The sequence below is a fragment of the Hippocampus bargibanti genome, linkage group LG18 (assembly GCF_051943395.1).
Source record: "Hippocampus bargibanti isolate YZ-2025 linkage group LG18, ASM5194339v1, whole genome shotgun sequence".
Lineage (NCBI taxonomy): Eukaryota > Metazoa > Chordata > Actinopteri > Syngnathiformes > Syngnathidae > Hippocampus > Hippocampus bargibanti.
The window spans coordinates 11,269,480-11,279,747 of record NC_142751.1 but is presented as its reverse complement, the minus strand read 5'-3'; the positions used below and the strand labels follow the sequence as shown (position 1 = coordinate 11,279,747).

Genomic DNA, 10,268 nt, shown 5'->3' with positions numbered 1-10,268 from the left:
AATTTAAATAATAATGCGAGTTGAAATGTCACTTCTATTAACACGTCTCGTTCACCATGACATTTAACAACAAGCTCACCGGCGCAAAACAACAAGGTGAGTGCACAGCACGCCGCATGACTCGATCAGTAAATAAATCAGCAGCCTTATGAATATGCAGATGATGGTTGTGTTGACTATTATTTATTTATTTATTTATTATCATTTTATTTATTATTATTCTTTTTTTTTTTTTTTTTTGCTGTGCATTTTGCCCAATGTATGAATGTGTGCGTACAAGTTAACCTTGAAGATAAAGCATCACCACGCTGTTGTCTCGCCTCTAATAGGCAACAATGAGAACATCTTCAGTACGCCACCGCTGATAACACAGAATTAAACACACGTGCACAAATTCAACTACACACACACACACACACACACACACACACACACACACACACACACACACACACACACACACACACACACACACACACACACACACACACACACACACACACAGAGAGTGATAAAGGGTTGAATGTTACAACAAGGTGAAATGTTACACCTCTTTGTGGTCTTTTTCACAAATTAACACTTGGATCAACGACGTGAGGCAAACTTGCACACCTCATTTCCCGCGCACACGCCCACACACGATAACCGACCATGCAGTATGGGCATTTTGGATGAACGCAGGACAGATATCCCATTAAATCATATTCCCCCATTGGAATGAATGCAAAAGCCATCAATCCGTTCTCATCGTCCCAAAAGAGGTCACAAAAATGTTCTGTAATCTCATGGTACACAAAAGAATCACTGTTGAAATGGTGCTTAACTCATTCACTGCCAGACGTGCAAAAATATGTCCACTCCAGTGCCAGGGTTTTTGTCATTGTCACTTGAATTCCCGGACCCACAGAATATTGAGTTTTAGGACTATATAAACATTCAATGCAGGGTGAGAAAACTTAGACTTAAAGTTAGACTTAAACTTAGAAACTTAAAGTTAATTCCTAAATTACATGGGTCTGGAGTTATGAGCTTGAAATGGGGGCGGCAGTCCAAAATACAATGCAATTCATACATATTGGTTTATATAGCGCTTTAACAACAGCTGAAGCTGGAAGAAAGTGCTAACATGGAAAAAAATGGAAATGCTGACCCCTTGTGGAAAGGGGGAAAAAAAAACATTGCCAGAGGTCTGGCCAGCGCTTTATTGGCACCCAAACAAGAAAAAAACAAACCCCAAAATAATTCAGGAATGGCGCTCTGTCATCTTTTCAATTCCCGAATACATTTTTGAATGGCAGTGAATGAGTTAGTGTTGAGGATTTCAATTTGTTCGCCCGATCCCGTATGGCGCAATTGTACTCTTCACTTGTGTGTGTAGCTAGCTAACTAGCATCTATCTAGAATCTATCTAGCTAAATGCTAAATATATATCGATATATTTTGATATTTAGATAGATTTATATTTTAATCTATATTTATATATAGCTAAATATATAGATATTTATTTATTTATTTTTAACACACAACACTTGACACTCTTTGTTTTATGTTTAGTTTGACCTACTTGACGACTCTATTGTCCGCTAGCACTGAACGGTTTGGATTGCACTTGACCAATTTCAATGTCCACGGTAGTGAATGAGTTAAGAACGTCAAAAAATGACTTGAAACATTGACCTGTAACCAGTTAGAAAAACATATTTCTAATCTACAAAACAAGCATATCTTTGCAGCCCAGGTGATTAAGATTATACATTCACTAACCAAGTAAACAATAATAGTAAAACCATCATAGTGTCAAAGGTCATCAAATGTGGAAATGCATTTGACCGCGGTGGGGAAAAAAAAAGACATTTATGTCAATGTTTTGAATGGGATCAACATCAATGCGTCTGTCTTTTCACTCGTAGGCCCGATGACCATTTTTTCCCAATGCAATTATGGTGATTGTCATAATTGATGAGCGCTGAAAAAGCTGCGAGCGAGTCACACCTAACGTTCGATAAAAACATAAACAGACCGGTAGTCAACCATTAATGGAGTGAGTGCTTTGCATATGCACAATGAGTCCTCATATTGACTGGCGACATAATGCCCGATACACTTTCGCGGCGTTAAACCACACTTAGCACCGCTTGAATGATGGGTAGACAAAAGGACACTCTGCGGAAATTAGACGGGACCTTCCGGATCACGCACCGGCTCCTTCGCCAGAGCCTGGCCGAATGCCTCGGGACCCTAATCCTGGTGGTAAGTGGCACCGAGGCGGCATGGGGAGAGGTTGCGTTAATTGGGTGAGAACATGAGTTGGTGGATGAAATTTTAATTCACAAGGTTGCTATCTCCTACGTGGAGGGTTAATGGACAAGTACACAGTTTTGGATTATTCAGCAACAAATTGGGGCTTCAAGCCAGGGTTAATATTTAAAACGAAGGTTTTAAGTCCACACAAGCGTTTGACGCTTTGACTACTACATAGACACTTGATAAATTGAATTAATAAGCACAGTTTCAGGTATGTGGTTCTGCTTTTATGGTATAATGAAGTATCTAAAAACATCTAAAATGGAACAAATCAAAATTTTTATTGTGGGCTGCCCAGTGATCCAGTAGTGATCGCTTCAACCTCACAGTAAACAGGTCGTGAATTCGAGTTTGGGTCCAGCCTTCCTGTGTGGAGTTTTCATTTCTCTGCTCGCCTGCGTGGGTTTTCTTCGGGTAGCCACGTTTCCTCTTACATTCTAAAAATGCGCATGGCAGGTTAATTAAACACTCAAAATTATCTATAGCTGTGTGTGTGTGTCACTAATGTTCGGTCAGACACTGTGAACAAAGGCTCAAACATAGGAATATTGTCTTTTACTGCCGGCAGGGGACGCAGCCATTCATGACCGACGCCTAATTTCTGCAGCCCTCTGCTAAACTATTTATTGAGATTATATGCAAATTAAAATTAAAATAGCATTGTGTCTTCCTTTCTCTGTGCAGGCCTTTTCTTGTGGCGGGGTGGCACAGTGGATACTCAGTGGCGGTTCCCATGGGACATTCCTCTCTGTCAACTTTGCGGTGGGAGGCGGTGTTGCGCTGGGTGTTCTGGTCAGTGGACGTGTTTCGGGTGAGAGCTCCCAAGGTCGTTTTGGAAACTCTAGAGTGTTGATAAATGGGGTGGAAGAGCTTTTAGCAGTTGTCTTAGCCGTTAGCATTTTGCTTAACTGTTACCCATTTCGGCCAGGGTGGATTAGGGTGACATGACTTTGGAACAGTTCTGGTCTTCACTTCCTGGTGGGGATACCGAGCCTGTTACCATGGCTACTTGTGATGCAGCAGCTGTTGAAGCAGCAGGCCATCAAGAAACGAGGCAGACATGACATTAGCATCGTCGTCACAGGGTGCCCATCACTCACTTTCCCGAGGCTTTCACTTCCCCCATGCCGTGCGGCTGCAATGAGTCATTATCATCGACGGCTTGACATAGCACAAATATCAGCAAAGGGTAAACTGGCAGTTATGTGAAGTGCAGTATTTACCTCCTTGATGGAGGAAGGAGCGGCGAGTTTGAAATAGGCGTCACTTATCACGTTCATGGTGAAAACAATGCCGCGGGTAATTGAAAGCAACAGGGTGGTTCGAGTGGTCCCTTCGTCAAACACCACAAAAGGTTCGTTAGCACGTCGACATCCACTAATGACTTGTTTTCTTTGCTAGCAGCCTCGCAATTAACATGCCGGCGGAATGTTTCTGCCGTCCAATATAGAACGTGCGAGTCAAGGAGCGAACGTGCCAAAGCAACTCGGTAACAGTGATGAGAAGTTACCGTACTTAAAGGGGGACTGAAGCTAAACAATGTCTCTGCAATAATATGTTATCGGTACCACCACTAGTCAAAACACAGTATTTTGAATACCCTATTTTCCCGACTACAGTGATGCCTCAGCTCACGAACGTAATTGGTTCCCTGAAAGTGTAAGGTGAAAAAGTTAATCTCCCGAACATTTATTTCCCATAAGAAATTATTAAAAATTTGAATAATCTGTTCTGATTCTGATTACCAGGTCCCCATAAAACATAATGTTCTTCTAAATAAGCCTTAAAACTACACAAAATATACTTCATTTTATGTATAACAAATGTGCTATTGTATTGTAATTACAAATAAACTATACTATATAATAAAGTCAATGGCTTTTGATGCAGTTGCCTCTTGATATCCGAGTGTAGTTGCCGTGCTTTCTCGGCGATAATACCCTCACTCACTGTCCCCTGCTAGCTAATTTTTGTTAATCCAATTCAACATAAGTTTTTCAACCTCTTCTATTGCCTGAGACTGTTGCTTAGAAAACACAGAAACAACCTTAGCCACACATAGCAATGGTGGACTTAGCATACTGGTACTGGGATGCTAAGTCACACAATCGCACACCTCGTTCGTGTTTTTTGATAATCTCCTTCTTCTGCTCGACCGTAACTACTTTTGTGTCCATTTGACTTGAACAGTACCACATTTTTCTTTTTCACATTGCTAGGTGGCCATCTGAACCCCGCTGTGACTTTTGCATTTTGTTTGCTTGGCCGGGAGCCTTGGAGGAAGTTCCCGTGGTTCTTCTTCTTCCAGACATTGGGCGCATTCCTGGCTGCTGCCATCATTTATTGCCTTTATATGGGTAAAATGTCAATCTATGATGCTGGAATGGACAAATAACAACCAAGTATTTGAATCCACCAGATGCTATATGGGAATTTGGCAATGGAGAGTTACTTGTAGTTGGAAATAATGCTACTGCTGGGATTTTTGCTACGTATCCATCCAAACATCTCTCAGTGCTCAATGGGTTTTTGGACCAGGTGAGAAACTCTGTCTCAGGATAATCATGTTAACCCTATGGACACACTTAACCTACTCATACTCACGCTGAATCAAATGCATCCCATGAACATTGTATCCTAACCCAAACCCCCTAAAGTAAATTCTGACCTCACTCACACTAACCCCACTAATCCAAATTTCAAATTTAACCTTGTGTATTGGAAATTGGTTATGGTTTAGGTTATCGGAACCACAGCACTGGTTATATGCGTCCTCGCCATCGTAGACCCTCACAATGATTCAGTCCTGCCTGGACGAGAAGCTTTCCCTGTGGGCTTGGTGGTGACCGTCATCGGCCTGACAATGGGATTCAATGCTGGCTACGCCATCAACCCCGCTCGGGACCTTGGCCCTCGTCTCTTTACAGCCATAGCGGGATGGGGACTTGAGGTTTTCAGGTTAGTTTTGTAAATTTTAGCATCCACGGAAATTTCATTTTTGGGGTGATGCACATTTTGTTGTAGCTAGCTAACAGTACAATATATTGTAGTAGTACAATTGAACCTGGTAATATCTAAGTAAATCGCAGTTGTGCCAAAAAAAAAACTACTCAAAATGATTTCATAATATTAGCCACCCCCATAAAAGCGGAAAAAGGTTTCTTCAGCTGTCATCTGTACTTCTTTGACGGTGTCAGACGTTTCACTCCTCATCCGAAGAGCTTCATCAGCGAACTAAAGCTGTTCTATATCCTGAATTGACGTGTCACGCTAGCATAAAATGACACTTCGTTCTATCTTGCAGAGTGAACACCTATTGGTCCGTCGTACCCGTCATTGCACCGTTTGTGGGTGCTATCGTGGCAGTGATGGTGTATCAGCTAATGGTCGGTTGCCATCACAGCAATGACGAGCCCAAGAAGAATCGAGAAGGACGGGAGGAAGAAATATTGAAACTGGCCAATGTTTCCGCTAATGAAGAGGATGCTTGAATTTTAGGTCCTTGTAATTCTGTTAGAGATGTTCCCCTATGATTATTAATTGTTTCCTCTTCCTCGAATGCTAACATGTGTGACTAAAAACAAACTCGTTAGCTATATGGCTACAGCTAACAAGGCTAATTTAGGTCTTTTGGATTGAGCAGTTCTTTGTTTTTCATTAGCGCAGGTGCATTTCTTTTGTTGCGTCATGGACTGAGTCCATTTAGAGAAGAAGTATTCGATGAAATAAACGGTAGCAATTTATTAGCCTGAATGCTAGTCTCCGTGGTGTCACTTGAACAAGATAATGGTGATTAACCTGGCTACAATCGGGCTGATTATATTGTGTGTACATGAGAAAATATTGTAAGCAGGAACAAAGGTGATTCGTTACTTAGACTAGAAAAAACATCAGATAGTGAGAAAAAAACGACTGATAACAAGAAAACATAACTGGAAGTTCTGCTAATGACATTTTATTACCCACCATGGGCAAACATAACAGTACGTGTACAGTATAGCTGGGTTCAATTATAACATACATTACATCAAAAACGTCTTTTACCATTATTTAAACATTCGCAGTACCTTAGCTAGAAATAACAGGTGATCAGCTATGAAATTTCACCACCGGGACCTTTCTATGTATCAGAATCAAAATCAGAATCAGAATCAGGATCATCTTTATTGCCAAGTATGTAGAACACACAAGGAATTTGTTTCCGATAGAACACGCTGCACTAGTATCGTCGTCAAAAAAACTGCAGATGTTTACCCCCCCCCCCTGCTTTCTTTGAGATCAAGCATGGCCTGTCTTGTGAGCCACTACTGAAATGTTCAATTTCACTGCTGTTAACCGTTATGGCAGATGCAAATCCCGGTGGCCAAACCATTTGCGAACAAGAGTGGTTTTGCTGAACCATTTTTAACAGACGGTTAGCTAAACACTCACTCAGTAGCATGCAAATTGTGACATTTGCCACCTTACAAATTCTCTCCCAAATGTTCAGAAAGCAGCAGGTGGCTGTTGGTGAGCGTGACGCTTGATCTTTTATTTGACAAAGAGCAGAGGGCAACTAAAGGTCTCAATTGTTTGCTTGGAAAAAATGCTGGAATGACAAGAAAAGGCTCCTTCGGAGCAGCCGGTGATGAGAAGTGACATTTGTCAGTGTCTGGAGAAGAGGATCAGTCTGTCTGGGTGTTACAAAGGTTTAAACTTCACAGAGTGATGTTTGACATTTGGACTTCCTCTTTGGTGTGACCTTTTGTGGTCATATCGGTTGTCAATCGCAAGTGGTTTCTAACAAAAAATTGAATTGGAATAAAGCCTGCATTTTGATGGGAGGAAAAGGAGCGTAAATTTTATTTAGAAATTGACAGGATATGCTGGCATTGAAATGAAGAAACATGCACTATGTAATATAAATATGTATGTGTGTATATATACATAGGAAGCAAATTCCATCCCTAAATTACACACCCACCAGTCTTAATTAAACACAAGATGCAACACTTTCAACAACCAATAAGACACCATGAACCCCGATTCGTGTGTGTGTGTGTGTGTGTGTGTGTGTGTGTGTGTGTGTGTGTGTGTGTGTGTGTGTGTGTGTGTGTGTGTGTGTGTGTGTGTGTGTGTGTGTGTGTGTGTGTGTGTGTGTGTGTGTGTGTGTGTGTGTTTATGACCCGGATGATGAGAGATAGTACACGAAAGGGTGGAAGGAAATTAAATTTTCAAACTGTCAGACATCCTGCATTTTCTGCTTCACATAAAACCTTTGAAACAGCGCGACCAAGTGGCCAATTGGTTAACTGCACTCACAATGTCATGGCGGTACTAAACAGTATTGTATTTGTCTAGTATACAGTACTTTTATTACATATGTATTCTGCTTCTCAGAAATTAATCTGTGTTCACTTGAATATAAATTCAATAGATTTAGCTAAAAAAATATTGTCCAAACGACACTTTACACAACTACTACATTCGTACTTTATCCAGAAATGTCGTCAAATTAATTAAAACATTTGCCATTAACATTTGAATGTCCTGTTTTCACTGCGCCTTTGAAAACATGTATGTTTATTTATTTTCCACCAAAAAACACACCCGGTGTATGGAATAAATCAAACACCAACGCAATAGTATCAATAAACAAAAACAAATGATCAAGACAAAGAAGTAATCACCCGCATTTCCACTGAAGGCACCTCCCATAGAGGTGAATCATTACGTTTTCTTCAACTAAAGGCACTCGTAACAACCATCATATGCGTGCTTGTTGGCTATTTTGTAATTGTAGTCTAAATCGCTGTCACCAGTTACACAATAATTGTTTGCAAAATTCAATTTATCGATACAGTTCAACTACAATACCAGCTGTCGTCAACCATGTCACGTGTTACACGTACAAGATTGTTAATTTTAACAAGATTATATTAGTGGTGGCTGTTTTATTGTCAAATAGCAAAAACGAATGTTTAGCAGTTTTTTTGACAACGATACTAGTGCAGCGTGTTCTACCGGAAACAAATTCCTTGTGTGTCCTACATGCTTGGCAATAAAGATGATTCTGATTCTGATTCTGATTTCACATTTTTTTGTTATCTTTCAGGGCGTTCATTACTCCAATTAAACATTACGTGTGTGCAAACACTGACCTTGCTTCACATTTCATCGTTGTAACGTACACCAGGCGGACCAGAAACATTCTTTCAAACATTTCAATTACAATTCACAACTAATTTACATTGTCACAGCTGATTTCCGGGAATAAATTAGGCTTCAGAAAAAGTTAGTCCATTCTACATGTTGATTGGTTTATTTTAAAATCTTGTTGTCCAATAGGAGAACAAAACTATCGCGGGCTCTTGTCAAACGCACCAATCAAATCTGTTTCATTCAAACAAAAAGGCGCTGTCGCCGGGATAAGGCTACAGTATTGACTGTAGTACACAATGGCAAGAACGAAGCAAACAGCTCGCAAATCCACCGGCGGTAAAGCTCCAAGGAAGCAGCTTGCTACCAAAGCTGCCCGCAAAAGTGCCCCAGCCACCGGCGGTGTGAAGAAACCTCATCGGTATAGGCCCGGTACAGTCGCCCTTCGCGAGATCCGCCGCTACCAGAAGTCCACCGAGCTGCTGATCCGCAAGTTGCCATTCCAGCGTTTAGTAAGGGAGATCGCTCAGGATTTCAAAACCGATCTTCGCTTCCAGAGCTCGGCCGTCATGGCGCTTCAGGAGTCCAGCGAGGCTTACCTTGTCGGTTTGTTCGAGGACACCAATTTGTGCGCCATTCACGCTAAAAGGGTCACCATCATGCCCAAAGACATCCAGCTGGCTCGTCGCATCCGTGGAGAGCGCGCTTAAGATTATACTTCACAAACAACGGCTCTTTTAAGAGCCATTATATTTTCAACTAAATTGTTTATGCCCTTTGCAAAAAAATGCATGTCCATTATACAATATTTTCTGTACATATTGATTTATATGGCGCTGCAACAGTGCTTATTTAGCATGGACAGGTATTTACTACGTAGATTTTTTTTATGAAACTGTTTTGCACATTTACAGTACACGGTTGACATTTTTATTTTACTATGCTTAGAACAGAGGGACGAATAAAGGTTTTCTGATTCTGATGTATCATACACAGTAAATAAAGCTCGCAGTCTCTCATAAAGACTATAGAAAGCACCACGGGGTGTAACTATGACAAAGTCAAAATCATCATGCAAATTTCCCCATTGTGGGACGAATAAAGGTTTTCTGATTCTGATAAGTCGAATCACAAATGGTACAAGTGAGTTTTGGGACAGGTTTAAAAGATGGGCAGCGAGGGAACTTGCTGAATGTTCAGTGGCAGGTCATTCCAGTATATTATATATAGACTGTAGATATCTTTTCTTTTAGGCGTTTCCCTTCAAGGGGTCGCCACAGCGAATCGGTGTCCTCCATCTTCAGAGGTTCGATTCACATGTTTACATCTTTATATATGATCGTAAAAAAATGAAGCTACCTGTGTCATTCATACAACTCCCACACATTTACTAAAACGATAAATAATTCTTAGTTTTGCTAGCGCTTTTAAAATTGGATCAATTATCATAGAACATGACCCCGACATGGTATCGTGGCCTATTCCAGCCGATTTTATCTCAAGTCCTGATTTACATTTGTTTTCATTTTTTTAACTTTGTCAGTTTTTTTTATTTTTGCCATGTTGTGATTTATAGCTTGACTTGGCTTTATTTGGTCGTTTAGATTGACATCTACGTGCACACACGGTATTTTATTGTTTGTTTTTATTTAAAACATCAAGATGGTTTAAATGAGCACCACCCTTGGAAGTTGTCGAACAAGAAATCCAACAGATATTTTATTTCCTGCTGGAACTCGTCAGGATACCGATCGCGTATACAATGAAACAGCTCCAAAAGCGGCAGTTTCAAAAAAATGGCGATTTCGGTTGTAGCTTTATGCTGA

General features: G+C 40.7%; 2 protein-coding genes across 2 annotated transcripts; both read left to right on the top strand.

The window, feature by feature from the left end:
- Positions 1–2,071: 2,071 nt before the first annotated feature.
- On the top strand, positions 2,072–7,138 carry LOC148884632 (aquaporin-3-like). The gene is made up of 6 exons (XM_089020620.1): positions 2,072–2,250; positions 2,989–3,115; positions 4,524–4,661; positions 4,724–4,842; positions 5,045–5,262; positions 5,609–7,138. Exons 1-6 carry the CDS (start codon positions 2,140–2,142, stop codon positions 5,793–5,795), a joined length of 900 nt encoding a protein of 299 aa, XP_088876746.1. The 5' UTR covers positions 2,072–2,139; the 3' UTR covers positions 5,796–7,138.
- A 1,237-nt stretch (positions 7,139–8,375) lies between these two features.
- On the top strand, positions 8,376–9,201 carry LOC148884631 (histone H3-like). The gene has a single exon (XM_089020360.1). The coding sequence runs from the start codon at positions 8,742–8,744 to the stop codon at positions 9,150–9,152; it is 411 nt and encodes a 136-aa protein (XP_088876486.1). The 5' UTR covers positions 8,376–8,741; the 3' UTR covers positions 9,153–9,201.
- Positions 9,202–10,268: the final 1,067 nt, after the last annotated feature.

Bases quoted from the DNA above. Each gene is read 5' to 3' on its own strand.
- LOC148884632 (XM_089020620.1), top strand. From the start codon at position 2,140: ATGATGGGTAGACAAAAGGACACTCTGCGGAAATTAGACGGGACCTTC. The intron at 2,251-2,988 runs GTAAGTGGCACC...TTCTCTGTGCAG, and splicing joins TCGGGACCCTAATCCTGGTG to GCCTTTTCTTGTGGCGGGGT. The intron at 3,116-4,523 runs GTGAGAGCTCCC...TCACATTGCTAG, and splicing joins GGTCAGTGGACGTGTTTCGG to GTGGCCATCTGAACCCCGCT.
- LOC148884631 (XM_089020360.1), top strand. From the start codon at position 8,742: ATGGCAAGAACGAAGCAAACAGCTCGCAAATCCACCGGCGGTAAAGCT.